Here is an 18994-nt window from a genome sequence, read left to right as displayed (position 1 = left end):
ATCTTTCGAGAAGCTTTGAGAAACAAGAAAGAATAGAGATAGGGTGTAAATAATTATTAATGTTGCTCCTCGTTTTGGAAGATGGGAACGATTTTTGCAACCTTAAGATTAAGAGATACACGGAGGTGCCTGTCAGGTTGAGCCTAATTAGCCCCAGAATCCTGTTTGCTCTGGTCGTAGCTTCATTGATGTGTATGGACCAGGACATGCTGCTAATGCATGTCAGACCACTATAACTCAAGTTGGTGCATTGTTCCTGAGTTTGTAGTTGGCCTGTACGTGTGTTGCTACACAAGGACAATTGTTAAGTATTGAATTTTAGTTGCCATGTGTTGGTACATTGAAGGCGGTCAAGATTGTGTTGCAGGTTTACATGCCGCTTATACATTGGTGATGGTTCTGTAAAGGAGACAGTCGTCTGCAAGTAAGCGAATATGTAATAAAGGAACAGAGCTTAGACATATCATCAATACTTTGTTCCGACCTGCAATTAAACAGATTGACAATTACTTCTTACTGTTGCCTGTGATTGTGGCGGAAATGCCCATTCCCTACATGTGTGGTGTACATCTTAGGTGAAGTTCAATTTCCTTCTTTGCCAAGATTTAATTAATATGAGAAGTACAAGACTTTCTTTCTTCTTTCTTTCAGGAGAGAAACAAAGAAGACACATGGAAAGCAGATGAGCTCGGGAAGTCAATCAAGGTACAGTAGTACATGTATTAACTTTTGGAATGTATGTGAAAGCTAGAATTTTGACAAGGTCAGTGCTACTTTTTAAGAATACTTAAACTCCCATATACTGGATCTCCTATCTGTTTACATCCCAAGTTGTCTGTCAGTAATGATTGAGAAAACAGACAATTTCAGTGACATTGCAAGTAGAGAACTGAAATTCTATGGTTGAAATGATATATATTCCTATGATTGTTAAATCTTACATACATAACATAGAAAGGCAGAATAAAGACGAAAGAATCAGGCACCATTGGATTATTTATGAACATCAAAACAATCTATAAACGTTCCCCACAGCCGACTATATCCTGTTCTCGGTCTTCCCGAGACGGACATACTCTGGCCCACTTTCAGGCCACCAGCCTTCAACTTTCGGCAGCACAGATGAACAAAGTGTTGTAATCACACGAACATCATTCACAGAGGAGTTCACACTCGTCAAACTCACTCTACAGCGGACAGTCCCGTCACAGTAAATCTTCCTTCAAATCAATATTGAGAGACTCCCAATCAGCGAAACTCACACAGCAGCGTACTACAAGCTGAACTTGAAGAAATGAAACGTCAGATTGAAGAAGACCAATCAGCGGGTGAAGAGTTACAAATGCTATGACTCCATCTGTCATCAACCAAACGACTCATCAATAATAATCAGAGTCAAATAATCACAGTCAGAATTAGAAAGATTTATTCAGCCAACGTTAAAAAGTTAAAAACCTAAAACATCGGAAATTGTAGTGTACCTCGAGCTCTCAAAATACATTTAAAAACATTGGGAAGAAAATACTAAAATAAAAATATATACAAATATATAAGCTACAAAAAGCAGAAAACAAACTAGTTATCATTAAAGCACGAACAGCATGAGGATAAAAACTATCTATGAACCGCTTACTACCTTTAAAATGCTTAAGACGACGATTAGAAGGGAGGAATTGGAAATAATCAGCTGCTGGGTGAAATTCGTCCTGCATTATAGACCTAGTGCGTTTACACATTCTGTCACTATAGATTGATTCAAGTGATGGCAGGCTAGCACCGATAATCCTCTCTGCTGATCGTACAACAGAATTCAGCTTGCGAAGATCACTGGCAGAAACACGATCAAACCAAACAATGACGGATGAACAAAGGATGCTTTCAATTATAGCCCGGTAAAAATTTACTAAAATACACTTACGAACACCAAATGAGTTCAGTTTACGTAAAAAGAATAAACGTTGACGGGCCTTTTTCAGAATTTCATATGGCTATTAATGTTCCAAGTAAGGTCATTGGCAATGTACGTACCGAGTAGTTTAAAACTACCTACTTGTTCTACAACGTTGTCATGGATATAAAAAGGCTCTTTAATGTTCTTATGTTTCCTCTGGAAATCCACAATTAGCTCTTTTGTTTTGTCTACATTTAATATAAGATTGTTTTCCTCGCACCATTTAACAACAGAAGTAATCTGAGTACGATAAGCACTTTCATCGTCATTTTGAATTAAACCAATTAGACTAGTATCATCTGCAAACTTAACAACAAGCGAATTGGGGTTGGTTGCTTTACAATCATGAGTATACAATGAATATAAAAGTGGTGACAGGACACAACCTTGCGGAGTACCAGTATTTAATACAAGAGAATGTGCAACTACAAATTCTTACAACCTGACGACGTTCCAATAAAAAGTCTACAATCCAATTAGAAATTGGAACAGGGAGCTCGACGTCATTGATAAGTTTAAAATGCAATTTACATGGTACAATTGTGTTAAAAGCAGAACTATAATCAATAAAAAGAATTCTAGCATAAGACATAGATTGCTCAAGATGGCCCAAAACTTCATGGAGACTGAGACAAATTGCATCCTCAACACTACGATTAGTTCTGTAAGCAAAGTGATGACTATCCATGCTAGGAGGTAAAATTGATTTAAGAAATTGAAGAACGAAACCTTCAAAAATTTTCATTGGGATTGAAGTCAGTGCCACTGGCCTATAATCATTTAAGTTCGAAATGGACTTCTTCTTATGGAACAGGTATTATAACAGATTGTTTAAAACAAAGAGGAACTTTACGTTGCAGCAGAGATAAGTTAAAAATGTCAGTGAAAACACATGCCAGCTGAGTAGAACAGAATTTCAATAGTCGGGGGAAAATTCCATCAGGGCCTGCCGCTCTATGTTCATTGAGGCGTGAAAACTTGCGTTGGACATCTGATGCGCTGATTGTGAATGGTGCCTCGTTATGGTTCTCCGGAACAGTTGCTGGTGCGGTGGCATTTGCATTGTCAAAGCCACTGTAAAAGTTGTTCAGTTGAGAAGGAAGTGTTGCGTCATCTGTACTCGCTGTTTTGACTGGGCCCTTATGCTGGGTAATTAGATTGATGTTACCCCATAGTTCTCTAGGATTGTTAGTGTCAAATCTATCCTCAAGTTTGAAAGATCGTTTAGCATCTCTAATACCTTTTTTTAGAGATGATTTGGCTAAGCGGAATTCTTCAGGGTTGACGTCTTTTAACCGGTAGGCCTCATCCTTGGCAAGAAGCTTTCTTCTAATTTTCTTATTGAACCAAGGTTTATTGTTAGGATATTGTGTCAGAACTTTGGTTTGAACACACGAATCCACACAGAAGTTGATATAATCAATAGTTGTTTCAGCATACTTGTCAAGGCCCGTGCCTTGACTAAAGACGTCCCATGTGGTACATTCAAAACTACCGCGTAACTGTTCAACTGACGCAGTAGACCATATCCTCACTGTCTTCTTTGTAGGTTTGCTTTGTTTAAGTTCTTGCTTTGTAGGCTGGAATGAGAAACACCACTGAGTGATCAGAGTTACCGAGGCTAGCACGAGGTATTGACTTGTAGGCACCTTTCACTGGGCAGTAACAATGGTCCAGGGTGGCAGAACCTCGGGTGGGGCATGTCACAAATTGCCGGTACTTAGGCGCAACGGATTTCAAATTTGCCCTGTTAAAATCACCTGCAACAATTGTTAGGGTTTCTGGGTCTGCGTTCTCGTAGCTCGAAATAACATCAGAGAGAGTGTTCAAAGCAACATCGGTGTCCGCTTTAGGGTGAATGTACACTGATGTTAGCGTAACTCCCTTGGTAGATAAAAGAGTCTACACTTGATTGTCAAATATTCCACATCAGTGTAGAGCTGAGAATTCTTGTGCAGTAAACCTAAGTGATGTCCCTATACATACAGCGGTTCATCAGCGCAAAGCTGAATTACACGTAGTTGATGTCACCACTCCGTCTACTTGTTTCCCATCGACATATACCACTTACTCTGCACAGAAGAACCCAAACAAACTAAATGCCCACTGTCCCAAGTGTAACAATACAAAGCTGTTCTGAGTTTAAACAGTTGACAATCAAACAGATCATCGACTGGGTCAAGGAAAAGAATACCTGTTTGAGGTGTGGCTTTCCAACAAGCCAGAAAGCTGCACCCTGAAGAAACCTTGTAACAGTTGCACAGAACAGCACCTGACTGCCTTCCATGCTGCCATCCAGAATGGAGCTAGTAAGATTAATGTCACAACAACAGTACCACAAGCCCTCTTCACTGACCAACCCTCCCGACCACATCATATTATGCTATAAGATGGTTCTGCTTCACAGACCAAGAGGAGTAATTGAAACCTATGCCATCCTTGATGATGGTCTCATGAGAACAATGATCATGGTGCCAGCTGTTCAATAATTGAAGCTTTCTGGGGTACAAGATAACATACTCTAGCTACATGTGCAGGACAATCAGTTAACCTACAAGGTGTCAGGACACTTCGTACCTTTGCCACTTCTTACCCTGGACACTTCATACCTTTTTAAGGTGTGAAGTGACTTTGGACACTTCGTACCTTGGACACTTCGTACCTTCTTACAAGACACTTTGTACCTTCTCACGAGTCACTTCGTGCCTTCTCACGAGACACTTCCTACCTTTGTACTAATTTGGGATTTCTGCATCGTTTATGATTGTTTTGTGCTTTGTGATCGGATGATTAAGGGAATCAACGTGTGGTGAAGAGGTTTTCAACTAGTGGTTTAATCCCAACAGGTCCTGGTTCTTGATAGTTTTACCGAGACGAAGTCGAGGTAAATTATCAAGAACCAGGCCTCGGCGGGTTTAAACCACTAGTTGAAAACCGATTCAACACAAGTACTTATAGTCGGCGGATCCGCCGTGGCAATCATGCTTATTGATATTTAATCAAGCTGGACCTCACAGTAGCCGACCGGTCTCTCCGCGGAGCCACTGGAATAATAATAATAATAATAATAATAATACTGTTTATTGACAAAGTGAGCCATCTTGGTCCTGGACCTGCCTGGTTGCTACGGGTCCTTTTATTATAAAAATCCGCAAACTCCCGCAGAATGAACGCGGAATGGAATGGCTTTTGACATGGGGCCTTACCAATTAAAACCTTAAGCTACTTTTAAAGGAAAGGTACACATTTGGTAATTACTCAAAACAAATGTTAACTTTAAAACTGACTTGGTAACGTTCATTGGAGAGCTGTCGACAGTGTAAAACATTGTGGGAAACGACTCCCTTTTAAGTGACATAGTTTTTGAGAAAGAAATAATAAAAGACTTCCTAGCTAGAAGTCTTTTATTCCTATCTGAAAGTACACAAATTCGTCCAACATTTTCTTGCAACTTCGATGACCAATTGAGTCCATATTTTCACAGGCTTGTTATTTTATGCTTATGATGGGATACACCAGGTGAGAACAATGGTCTTTGACAATTACCAAACGTGTACAGTGCCTTTAATAAAGAAATTGTATGTACTATAAAAGTGCAATTCAACCTATCGGTTGCCAACTATACATTGGTTTTAATGTTTTTGTTAAATGAAGTAAACAATTAAATATAACATAATATACACATAAATTTACACACACTTACTTACATGTAAAGCTCACTGTTTCTTTTGATGTATGTACATGTATACACGTACCTTCACCATTTACATGTAACAATGATTTGATTCTTACAGGATGCATTGTTGGATACCCCAGAAAGGAAACACAGGAGTTCAACGAAAAGAAAGTCAAAGGAGACTCATAAAAAAGCAGACGCCAAAGATGACTTTCATACGAAAGATATGCATTTGATAGATGATAAAGCACAGAGACTGCTCAATCAAAATGATGGTTAGTCTGGATATGTAGTTTTGAAGGAGCTTTTTAAAAAGGCTTTATGTTTGATATTTGTTGGATAGTCAGACTTTTTTTGCCCTCAGAAAATCAGGTTATTTAGTATAATAGGACAAATTTCAATGATGTGTTACTTTAATTTTTTTGCAAAATCTTTAGGGTGTGATTCATTGGTTATCAGATCTTCTTGTAGAACATTCGAGTGATACATTATCATACCTTAACAAATCTGAAGTTTTAGCTTGCTGACTCTTTCCGTTTGCTGAATCATTTATCAAAGTTTTAGACTAAAATATTGTGAAACGAACCCTGTAAACGCAAAAATGTGCGCCAAGCTTTTTTTAACCTCCAGTTGGGTTGGGTACATACATGTAATAGAAGTAAACAAAAAACTGTTGGCGCGTCATGTTACGCTTCACAAACAGCACCCTCATGCAATTTTGAAGGCATCATAATTCAACGAGCCTTAGACAGTTAGATCCCACGAAATAAACAAGTTCACATTTAAAAACTTGCATCCTTAAAACAAGTTTTAGGGTCCAAAGTGGGTGAGATCTTGTTGTTGCAGAGAGAAAAAGAGGTCAAGTAACAAATTTTCTTGCGTTTTCAAACTCCCATAACCTTGCACCAATATCAAAACATTTTTTTGATGACAACCGGATGTAGGAAAAGTTTTACATTAATGACAAATGAAAAATAATCTGAGATCTTTCCAAATTGCATAGACTACAGAGTGGGCCTATTTAGCCTTGAATGTTTGCCTAGAATTGGCACAGCATTCACTTTCTTCAAGTATCTGCTCCAACAAGGTGCTATCAATCTTTTCTTGTATTTGGTTAAGTTTAGTGTTCCTAAGCAGATTTCAAGTGACAAATAATTGGATCATGTTGGTGTCAAAATATATTGAAGGTCATACATAACTACAGAAAACCACCAACTAAACACTTAAACGAAGGAGGACTTATTGATAAAATGCTGAACACCCTGTTTTTGTAAATTTGTAATCTTTAAAATCAGTATCAAATCTATTTTTTTTTTTTTTTTTTACCCATACACCGATGTGTGTTAGCAGTATCAAATCAACGATAAGAGACCTTTGGTTATTTTTTTGGCGGAAATTAAATCACATTAATATAGGTCGTTGATTTTTATTGTGTGGCTGATTTTGCGTGACATCACTTCCAGCCCTTTAGCGGCAGGTTAAAGAACAGATCAAAATTCACTTAACAATTTACAGTCTGTTGGAAAGATTCTGATAATTTACATCATCTTGGTATTGCTTTAAACTGGCACTTTTTAAAGCTGTGCATCTGCCAAACCAAAAGTTTGACTGAGTTGAAACTTGCTGTATTAGTTGTAAACACTATTTTTATTGAATGCTCCCTCGAACAGGCTTGTCATGGAGAGGGTGCAATATAAATTCAACAAATTGTGATTATTATAAAGGACTATAATAACTGCTTAAATTTGTAGTGACGTCATCATGTTTTGTTTTTTTACATTTGTTGCAGTTTTGACCATTATAACAGTAAAGATTATAAGAGTTTAATTTCATTTCCAGGTATTATTTTCCTTTTTGAAGGATTATGTAGTATAAAGAGGTTCACTTTACTGTGCATTCACGATATTCGTACGATATTTATAGGAGCCCCTGCAAGTCTGCATAAATCTAGAAGTAATAAAAAGGATGTTCGAAATCAGCCACAGGACACAGACAAACCTGACAGGCCTCATCAAAAAGAAAGGAGGAGATCTAGAAGAAAAGATTCCATGGAAACAGAATTTGATGACAAAAAAGCAGGAAAACCACGTAATCAGGTAAAACAGAATGAGTGGGCTTTGAGTATACATAGTGTAACCAAGGAAGTTTTGTTGCCAATCTTACATTGCTGTACTCTGAATTGATTTTCAAATGTTCGGTCTTACAGTAATATTAACTAGCTTGCCATCCTCACCCTTGTCGTCCACTTTCTCCAATCAGGGGTGTTTGTTGCAGAGTTGAGTTATATTGGGGATGGATGTACCTGGTAATGATCTTGGTATGATGTAGATATTTTGAGCGACTAACAAATGCTTAGGAATCCATTTATTTCTTTGTATGGAACTTTTGCTTCGATTCGATGCTCCTAAATTTCTGTATTTTTATTACTTGATTTCCTTTTTTTCCTTTAAAGGCAGTGGACACTATTGGTAATTACTCAAAGTAATTGTTAGCATAAAACCTTACTTGGTAGCAACTAAAAAGGTTTGTAAGGAGTCTGGTACCCTCCTCAACAACTCAATAATCACTGTCAATAACATCAGAGTTAACCAACTAAAAAGGTTTGAAGGAGTCTGGAACCCTCCTCAACAAAACCAGTATCAGTCTGTCAACGCACGATGGTCGCGAGAGCGTTAGATTAACGCATGACACAGTCTAAAGAAGAAGCTGATGCCTAAATGACCAATTAAAGGACTTTTCACCTCGCCTGACCAAAACAAGCGTCTGCGTAAGTTTCGTGATCAGAGATGGGCACAAATTCTTATTTTTTGTCAAGGAAACTGACCTGAGGTCAAGTTTAATTATCAGTTTTTCTTCATTATTTTGTTTATTTTTCCCCTTTTTATATATGTTGTTAATTAGTATTACATTATCAACAACATGTGTCCCTGAGCAAGACACTAAACTATAATTGCTTCTCTCCACCCAGGGGTAAATGGGTACCTGTGAGGGCAGAGATGGTTCTTGTGATTGGTTTAGCCATGTAGCGCATATAATTGTCGCGCAGGCTGTATACTCCCCAGGGAGCTGAGATGGTTTAAGGAATGATTTAAGGCCCAGTGACCAGGGGTAATAATGTCAGAAGCGCTTTGAGACACCCCGTGAAAAAGCGCTATATAAAAACCGTGTATTATTATTATTATTATTATTGGCTGTATGTATCAGGCTAAGTAAAATAAATAACATGTTGCCTGCCGAACTTTTTTGAAAAGCTGGTGAGGGAGGTCCTTGTTATTTTTTATTTTCACATTTTTTTTCAAGATGGCCACCATGTCTAAGATGGCCGTTATATCGAATTTGAAGATGGTTTTATGATTTTATGAGTATGTTCTCATTGTTCTGTATGTCCTCGAATCCTGTGTGTGTTTCTGTGTCCATTTTAATACATTATTATTCTTTCCAAAGAGTTGTTCTTGCTTTTGCTCCAAAGTTATTCTGTGAGTGTGGCATCACGCCCTGGTGGAATTTTTTATTATTTTATAACAAATAACAAACAAAATCGGTGCGGCGGCTGCCAAAATCGAGGCAGGCGGGCACAAGCAACATGTTATTTATTTTACTTGGCCTAACAATGCTATGCAATTGAAGCTGTTGAATAATCAAAGTTGCACAGTTGATTTGTCAGGGTCTGGGATCATTTGATTTGGTGCAGAGTCTGAGTCATGAGTCACTTATAACACAATTCTTTAACGGTGTAATTACAGAAAAATCAGGAAAAGGGACAGATCAATAGTGACAGACCAGGAACGCAAACAGACTACGAAGACCACAAACAGATCCAGAAACAAATCAAAGACATACCAAGAAGTTTTGAGAAAGAGCAACCATCGGAACAGGATGTTCAGGTGATGACCTACATGTATAGTGTTTTTTGTATTTTTCTAAATGTCTGCCAAGAAGTTATTTTTTAGCTGCCTTAAACATGTATGTTGGGGGTCATTGCTGACATGTACATGTACATGTATGGCGACCGTCTGGAACACCACATTACCTTTTATATTTTTTTCATCACAAGAGCGGTGGCTTTTGTGAAGCACAAAATCAAAACGGTGCCATGGCTGTGCAGTTAAGGGCATCAAATTCAATTCATCAGAATGTGGGTTCGTGAGTAAGATGCTTTACATAGTTGATTCTCTCCACCCAGGGGTATAAATGGGCACCTGCAAGGGTGAGGTTGATAGAGTTTTTGAAAAAGCCTTCTGACCGCCACTTCGACTCCAGAGGGAGCTGAAAAAGATAAAAGAAATGTTATTGGCCGAATACGAACACGAATAGCGAAACTGCCTGGGGTATTTATGAATGAAGAACTCAAGGAAGGTTTAAATTAACCTAAGCGTATCTTTCTCAGCCCCTGTGGAAGTTAATGTCTTTTGTCAGCTTGTTGCACACTCTCAATGCCACTGCCTTTGGACTTTAATGTCCTTGGAAGTGTTACTTGAAATATAGAAAACAGAATTGGCAGAATGTTCTGCCACTGTTTTACTCTATTTTACTACAAAACATGATGAATTATACATGAGTTTAAAGATGGTTTCATTTGGTAGACACCCCCACCTCCTATTGTTCCTCTTTTGTTTATCTTTTGGCAACAGCTCCGATTGGTTTTGTACACGTTTTTAAACTGTGGACCTTTCCTGAAACGTGGACTTTGTTGTCCTCTTTTGTCATAGGTCCCGTTTGAATGTGTACGCCTACATGTACAGAATTTTACTTAGTTCGCCAACCATTCGGCAAATTATTGGAAATTATTCTAGCTGTTGTGTACATGAAGTTTTAAATAAGGGAATCAATGTGTGGTGAAGAAGTTTTCAACTAATGGTTTAATCCCAACGAGGCCTGGTTCTTGATAATTTTACCGAGACAAAGTCGAGGTAAATTATCAAGAACCGGCCCTCGGCGGGTTTAAACCAATTCAACACACCGATTCAACACACTTTGATTCCCATTCATAACTACCTTTTCGGTAAAAAAAATCAACACTTTTGGTCAAAAAGTAAAATAAATACAAAAATTATAATTGTTAAATGATTTCTTTCAACACAACACCCCTCCAGCTATGAAATGGTAGAGCCCTCCGCTGCCCTCGCGTAAACAACTCCTTATAAGGGAATGCTGTGGGCGTTGCGCGTATCGCGTGATGTGGCACAACTGTTTCAGCCGTTGCTCTAATAGGAATGAAGAAACTGTCTCATAAGCACAGGTGCAAGCTCGCGTGTCACGCCCATGTTTCAACACTTTTTACTGGTCATAAACAAAGGTTTATACACACCCACGTGACGCGCTCTCCACCAATAACGAAACTGTCTGAGGTATTTATGAATATGGTTTTGTTGATAAACAGCATTCAAAAACAATTCACCCAAGATAATCTCTTTATTAGAATTTGGTAAAGCCTTTTGAAAACCCTAATAACTTACACTTGATACAATGTTGTCAAAAATTATCCTTGGGAAAAGGGTAGATTTCAAGCATGAATCTTGTACCTTTTATCTTCTTTGTATTATAAGGGAACATGAAGAGTAAGACAGTGAATGTATTGCCAGCACACTACACAATAGATCTTAAACCAAAAACACTAAATCTGGCAGGTTCTATCTGTTTGCGGCATCCGATGTACAATCAACAAGTTTTCTGGTTCTTGGAAGTTTGTGAATGTACGGAACATGTTTGTCATTGTTCACTGGTTCAAATTAACAACATTTATTCATTGCCATTGACTTAAACTAAAAGATTTTTTTTTACATTTTGCAATAATTTTTAGTGGAGATCACAATAAAACCGGCTTTTACTCAATATGGGCTCAGACATGTGGTTTCTCTTACATTCTGAAAAGATCCTATGTCATACTTTCTCTCTACATGTACATGTTTATTAATTTTAAAAAAAGGACTGCGCTGCTGATTAGTACATGTACACACATTCATTAAAAGTATATGTACATGTATAGCAATTTTTCAAAGGTATAATGACACTGAAAAAAATTAGAACAATAGTTGACAAAACTACAAGAAAAAGTTGAAAATTTACTTTTATGCACTTTACATAAATCATTGCTGTCGGGTAGACCCTGACTTTGGCTAAATGTTTTTCTGTTTTTTTATTGCATCCTCTTAGTAAGGCTGTTAATCAATTTTGTTTTCTGTGTACGTGTTCATTGCAATCGTTCCCTTTAATAAATGTAATTGTTATTCATTTTACTACAGATTTTGATGAAAGGAAAAGACATGGACCTTCTATCGGATAGCCAGAACCCTGAGGACAACTATGATGATGACTTTGAGGTACAGCGTCTTGCAGAAATGATCAATTGTTTAATTCTTTTTCTTTAGATAAGCAGGAAAGAATATGGGAATAAATGGGTAGCGACGAGTTCTTTAATGGCCGTTTAAAACAGGCAGGGTCGTTGCCGTGTGATAAAGGCCTGAGTCAAAGGCGAGGGCCTTTATCGCACTACAATGACCCTGCAAGGTTTTAAATGGCAGTTTAAGAATGAGTCGCTACTCTTTTATTCCCATTCATTAATGCCTTGTTGGTTAAAAGGCGTGATAAGTAAGAAACTGTGTAAAACTTATTCGTTTTCTGTACGTCCGTGTGTTGCACTGTTATGACTGAGACGCCTATTTCCGACAGTTTCGTGCGCATATAGTCGTGGTGCAAGATGTTCTTGTTCTCCTTTTACACACAGCGTGGCCAACTCGCCGACGGCGCCTGCATCGCCTGTAGCAAGAAACGTCTTGCACTAAGACTAACTGGTTATAAACAGAGTCCAGCTGGTCATTGTCAACCGTTTAAACACCCCACACGCTCTCCACCAATAGGAATAGCAAAACTGTCTGAGGTATTTATGAATGCCTGTTTCACACCTGGCGCCGATTTTACAAAGCAAGAAAATTCATCGCAAGACAAATTGTCAGTATCACTCACTCACTCCTTCAGTCAAACCAAGTTGTCACGTTGCCACATGTTTGAGTCGGGCTCGATGTCTGACACACCACACAACTCTCAGCTGATTAGCTCCTCCTTGTTGCCTACTCCTGCGTTTTCAATGAGGGTCTTGAGCATGGTCTTGGTGGAAATTCCGAGGCTACGCCTGTCATGAGTGGGTCCCACACAATGACTTTATTGGCTGGTAGCTCTGGGTGCCGTAGACAATGACCACCAAGTCACAACCAGCGCTCCTTGATCTTCTCGCTCAGTGGGGGGATGTTGCCATAGAGCTCCAGGTTGGTGATGTGATCCCTCCAGGAGACATTCTGTGCCATCCGTAGCATCCTGGTGTAGCAACCATTGATAGATTTGGTCATCGCCTTGTTTAGAGTCCAAGACTCACACCCGTACTGCAGGATTGTACAAAATAATTGTTTGCGAACTTAGCCAAACTGTGTTAGCTCATTAAACTTCGCCATGCTTTACCGCACATGGCCGTTCTTCTGCTGACTGTTGGAGGCCCTTAACTACGCGGTACTGTTGGAGGACCTTAACAACGCGGTATTTGCCCCCGTCCGCGGCTTGTCTGCGGAGGAATGCTTAGGAGGTTTGACCCAAGATGTCAGTGATAAATTTTCTAGAGGCGCAGTACATAATACACTATGCGATACCGGTCATTAACGTCTTGGGCCAAGCATATTCCATATGCAGGAAAGCATCCTCTGTTATCCTTACAAGCTCTGTGAAAAAGCAAGACAGTGGCTGACAGCTTTGCTGCTTAGAGATAATTTTATCATGAGAAACAACAAACTCAATTTTTTAACCGAAATGTTACCTAAATATTATACAAATTCTCTGTTAGCCAAACACTTCACAGTTCTATGCCTCTTTTGTGGATTTTAAATGTATATTGGAGGAGTTGAAAGCGATTCGACAGCACCAAGCATGTTGACAACGAGTTGGCGAGTATTGGATGAGGGAATTTCCACTTCAGCTTCACACCACGGCAACACGCAGTTCATTCATCCCTTATAATAAAGTAGTGGCATATCTGTGAGATAGATGTGATTGATACCACTATGGGATGTCAGTGCTGTAAGAAACACTAGGCCTACATCATAAATATTCACACTGATCGAATGCGTTTCAGACAATCGGAAAGTGGCCAATCAGAAACCAGCCAATCCGCCCGTTAGCCCATGAACAGTTCAAGAGCATTCGTCCTGCTTCAGCAATGCCTAAAGAGAGACCACCATGGCTAGATGTGATGAAGTGGTAAAAAGTTGTATCAATGTCACTAATGTCCTACAATGGCAAATAACCACTTGAAAAAGGGCATTTTTGGGGGCATTTTTACAGCTGGACCCATATTCAGACCCCTGCAAAGTACCCATCAAAGGCGTGGTTGGTATATATCCTTATATCAGGTCACACACATGCACCACGTTCATAACCAAATTTATGTAATATAAAAGTAATCGGACATTTCACTTGGGTCATGTGGGTACTGGAGGGTCTCAAAAAAGGTTGAAAAGTCATCACACAGGTCCGTTTTAAAAGACACGCACCATATTATACAAATGACCTGTGCAACTTATGACACTATGGGATACCAGATACCCTTTAACTTTGTAGCTATGTATCTTATCTTCATTTCTTATGACATATTATTTTTATCTTCCCCAGGACTTTGATGATAATGATTCTGAAGATGTGAATCATGACATTGACTACAAAAACAAGAAAGATGAGGTAGGAAACAAAATTGCTCTTGCTATTATGATTTCATTATTAAAGCTATTAAGTTGTATGTAGAATTAGTACCCTTTGGTAAATTTGGTAAAATATTGAAACATATATAACATATACATGTAGCAGGTTTATACCCTATTCATCATTTTGCTGTTTTACTATTACACATTAGGGTTGTGCATCTTTATGTTTATTTTACCGTTCAAGTGATTCTAATCCAAGTTGACCAAGGTGCAGGGTATGCTTGATTTTTGGTGACAGCTCTTTGTTTTCTGTAATGCTACACCTACAAACTTGTTGAGATTGTCACAAATTCCTAGTGGGGAGACACTGTGCATTAGTGTTGTTGGTGTACAAAGCAAAGTATTACATCTTGGCGATTAAAAAAATACACATTCCTGACCAACAAAAGGGATCTCAATTATTCTGCTTAATGAATGGCTAGACTGACATATTTTAAATAAAATAAAATCCAATGCAATTTAAATTGCAAATTAAATTCCAACTGTTAGTTACATTCTGCAAAGGGCTTTCAAAGAAACATTACGGACAATTTAAACTACTGTTTTACTATAGGCTATGCCTTTGTCATGTGTGTGTGAAAGTCACTCATCAAAGTATTTTAGTTATGTCAACATAAACATCTTTTTGTTTTTAATACCACAGGAATTGTCTGAGGTAGCAGCCTTGAGAAGGGCTATGGAAAAAGAAAACAATGCCATATTACGTCAAAGCTGGGAAGTGGTAAGCATTTGGATGTTTACATATATTATGGATGAAATTCTTTCCGACTTTGAAGATTCAGTCTTTTTGTTTTCAGTTCTGTCTTTCTTAGTTCTCTGTCTTTTGCAAAATGACTTGTGAAGTGGCGGGCGAGTCATTTCTTTCCTTAACTTATCCGTCAGGAGAGTCAAAAGAGTGTTCCCTGGAAATATAGTTTATGTTATGGCATCTTCTTTATTATTGTATGTGGACCATTTATAAGTCTGAAAATAGGACCCTGATATTTTCAGAAGTGAAAGCTATTTTGTTTATTTGTACATTGTAATAAACTAAGAGGTACCTAGCAAGGCATTATGCACAATTTTGACAGCCCAGGCCTTTCAAATAAATCAAGGTAGAAGATTTTGAGTTCCTTATGTTAGCATTTTTGACAGACCTCAACAACCTGTTAGATAATTCAGGTATTTAAATGAAAAAAAATTCATATTTGCAGGCCATTTATTTAACTTTTGAAAGCGCAGGTGGTGGGGGATGTTGACAAATAATTAAACAGCAAAAGACAATCAAAGTCCGACAATTTAAAAAAAAAAGTATTAAAAAAAAAATCGGTAATTTTCCGTGCGTCTTTTTTTTCCGTCAACAATAAGAAACACGTAAGTTACATTTTTTTTAAGACATTCAATAAGTTTGAAAAAATACCAAGAAAACACGTTTAAATAATAGTTATTTTGTGACAATGATTGCGGAAATACATGGTCAACTATCAGAGTAATCAGTTTTTCAAATCTCCAGCGATGTAATTTTTCCTTGTCTGTAATTTACTTCCGCGCGACGTTCATGAAATTTCCGTTGGCCTGTAAGATGACCTTTGACACGAGACGGAACGCGCGATCAGCACATGTTTTTCTGCGCGATCTTATACTCGGGCAAAATAATTCTGTCAAGAAAATGACATCGGCATTTACTGCCGTTCGACAATCCATCGGACAGTTTCAGACGAAAAACCAAAAACGCTTTCAGATGATTTACAACGGAAATACTTTCTTCAGAACGCTAGTTTTTGGAAACTAAATCAACTTCCGTTCAGGTACGTTTGATGTGGATTGCGCGAAGGTAATAAAGTCTGGAACGTCATTTTGCAATTAATTCTGTCTATTTTCGGGATTGTCATGCAAATCTGTCATTTTTTGGCGATCGTCACTTAAAATCTGTCAAAAATTACAGTCAAAACTGACGTTTTTTACTTAAAAAAAAAAAATATGGACGCTCGACAAAGTTTTTATTTTTGATAGATATTAGGTATGAGAGGCTGCAATAATCAGAGAAATTACAGTAGTCTTGTGCCAGAAAAAAAATAATTACAGACAATATTTGCCTTGTATTTCTGTCAACCTTTTGCCCTCCTCTGTCAGGCTTATATTTTCTGTGTTTGGTGTTTTGTTGATTTTGTACTGATTTTATTTGAAAGTACATCTGTTGGGCCTCATTAAAACAATGAATGTTCCTTGTGACTTACTTGAGCTTGTTTTGAATTGAATATAAATAACCACACGTTTCACTGCTGCAGACTCTACATTTTTAAAAGGGATCACCACACAATTAAAATTAACTGAACTATCCTTATATGATTATTTTAATAAACCTTAATATGTATACAATTATTTGAAATATCTGAAAAGGTCAAAAACAATTTTTTGAAAAATGACATTCGAGGTTGTAAAATGGTCCATATTTCAAAGAAGATGCCTTATGCTTTGTTCACCTCCTGCGACAAACACATTTCAGTGTTTTTCTTTTTTTCAGAATCTCATACCTGATATATTTAGTTATTGATATTTACATCAACATATCTTTAAAACAGCAGAGATAGGATGATTTCGTTAGAACAAAAGGGGATACATAAAACAAACAAAGCATTCATTTGCTCTCCTGCCCACATTCTCTGATTATGTTCAGGCAAGAGTCTATCTCGTTGGTTTTTGATTGTTTCACTCTAATGTTTTCCTTTTGGGTTTTTCTTGTGTTGAATCAGTTCACCATGGACTTGGCAAGTCTGGCCCGTATTTCAACTTCTGGGACAATTGTGGTCCAAGTCATATAGTGTTTAAATTTGGGAAGATTGTTTCGTCAATTATTCTAGTTTAAGGAAGTTTCAAACTATGACCATGAAAATTGTATTCGTTGTTGGGAATGTAATACCATGTAATAAACAATATCAAAGAAAAATCAATTTGACAATATAACAAACGAAAAAACGAAGAAAAACTGACCTCAGCTTCTGGTTACTTGCGAAAAAATTAAGGATTTAGGCCCACCTTCGATCATGAAACTTACGTAGATGCTTGTTTTGGTCAACCCTGGCAGTGTAAATCCTGCCCTGTTAATGATTGATTAAATGCTTTAACCCATCAGTAAGCTAATGCCTAATGTAATTAATATAATAAAATAGATGTTATTCAGAACTATCTCTAAGCTTTATGTTGTCTGTGCAGATGTGATTCTGGCCAAATGGATCAAACTTTTTGTAAAGATGTTTTACGTCCTTAAATAATGCCCTTTGACAACTAATGTTTCTAAAATATTTGTTCTCAGACATCTGCCTCATCGAAGTCAAGTGGTAAGTTTTTGAGATCAAGAAATGTACATGTAATTGTTAGTTGGTGCTTTTGTTATTGGACAATAAAAGGGGATCACATTGATCTTACCCAAATAATTTGGCTATTCAAATTATCTTGACAACGACATTAATTGAATATTGTAAAGCTTGTTTTATTAAGGTGCTGTTATTTCTAGTAAGCATGACCCAACCATATGGAGAAATTTTGCTTCATCCATAAGTTTAGTTTTTTGTAGTTTATGGCCAGCCATGAAAATTATATATGTTGTTGGAAACTGAACACTTTTTAATAAAACAAAAATGTGAAAGTAAAATCAATTCAAAAAAATAACGAGGAAAACTGGCGAATTTATTTCTGCACTGAACACCTTGTTTTTATTTCCAAAAGCTGTTTATGTCTTGTTTAGTTTATGTTGTGTTATTAAAATCTAATTGTTCTCATACCAGCTTCTTTATAGAACCATGTTTATAAACCACAGATAACTCACATTAAGCACTTTCCTTTATGTTTATTATATGTATGGTTTATGTTTGTAGTACCATCAAGCAGACCTGCCAAAACTAAGTCAAGACAGACATTCATCAACTTCACTACAGCTAGACAGAGGCAGATTAACTCAAAACTATCTAAGAAGACAATGCAGCGTGGCTTTGAGCTTATGAATCTCATTGAATTGGATGTCTCTGCTTTCAGTCTTTTGGAAATGACTCCAGTGAAAGTGTATGAGCTGTATATTAAAGCTTATGGACGGTCAAACACTAAACAAGTGAGAATTTGTTTCTTCTTGATAATTTTTGCTTAGTTTTGATAAATTCAATGTTTAACGGTCTTCTTGTTTTATTCCCCGCCCCCGCCCCCTGCCTACAGTAATAACCTACAAGCATAATAACTCAAATCTTTATCTTTAAAAAGAACCATTCATACAGGGCAAACTGTTTTGGGGCCATGGTTCAATGTGATATCCCTCCTAACAAAAAGTTGTTTTTGTTTTTATATTCAGTTTCAAAAATGTTGAAAGTGCATGAGCACAATTTTTTCTGTTCGTCGCAATATGAGGTCCTTAATAAAAATTTCAAATCTGTATAAATTAAAAGTATGTTAAATGTAATATGTTTGTAAATTTTAACAAAAGTAATCAAAATCCACAAATAAATATTCTTATCTTCCAGTACGCGCTAATCCACCAATAAGAAGCTCGAACTACTAGGGGGATAAAAACATATATGCTACGACCTCTGTTTATATCCTACTTTCTCTGTTCTTATTACACAGTGCGTATTGTGAAATGTCATTTTGTCACGCTCCGTA

General features: G+C 37.4%; 1 protein-coding gene across 3 annotated transcripts in view; it reads left to right on the top strand.

Annotated features, from left to right (window-relative positions):
* LOC117287880 (WD repeat-containing protein 60-like) overlaps positions 1–18994 on the top strand; it is an 86679-nt gene that overhangs the window by 11464 nt on the left and 56221 nt on the right. For all 3 annotated transcript variants that reach the window (XM_033768474.1, XM_033768473.1, XM_033768476.1), the window contains exons 2-10: positions 652–705; positions 5746–5902; positions 7551–7723; positions 9371–9511; positions 11870–11947; positions 14280–14345; positions 15012–15089; positions 17661–17685; positions 18223–18452. In XM_033768474.1, coding sequence (XP_033624365.1) covers positions 652–705; positions 5746–5902; positions 7551–7723; positions 9371–9511; positions 11870–11947; positions 14280–14345; positions 15012–15089; positions 17661–17685; positions 18223–18452 — 1002 coding nt within the window. The remainder of the gene's footprint in view (positions 1–651; positions 706–5745; positions 5903–7550; positions 7724–9370; positions 9512–11869; positions 11948–14279; positions 14346–15011; positions 15090–17660; positions 17686–18222; positions 18453–18994) is intronic.

The sequence above is a fragment of the Asterias rubens genome, chromosome 3, assembly GCF_902459465.1.
Source record: "Asterias rubens chromosome 3, eAstRub1.3, whole genome shotgun sequence".
NCBI classification, from domain to species: Eukaryota; Metazoa; Echinodermata; class Asteroidea; order Forcipulatida; family Asteriidae; genus Asterias; species Asterias rubens.
This window is presented reverse-complemented; position numbering and strand designations above follow the sequence as displayed.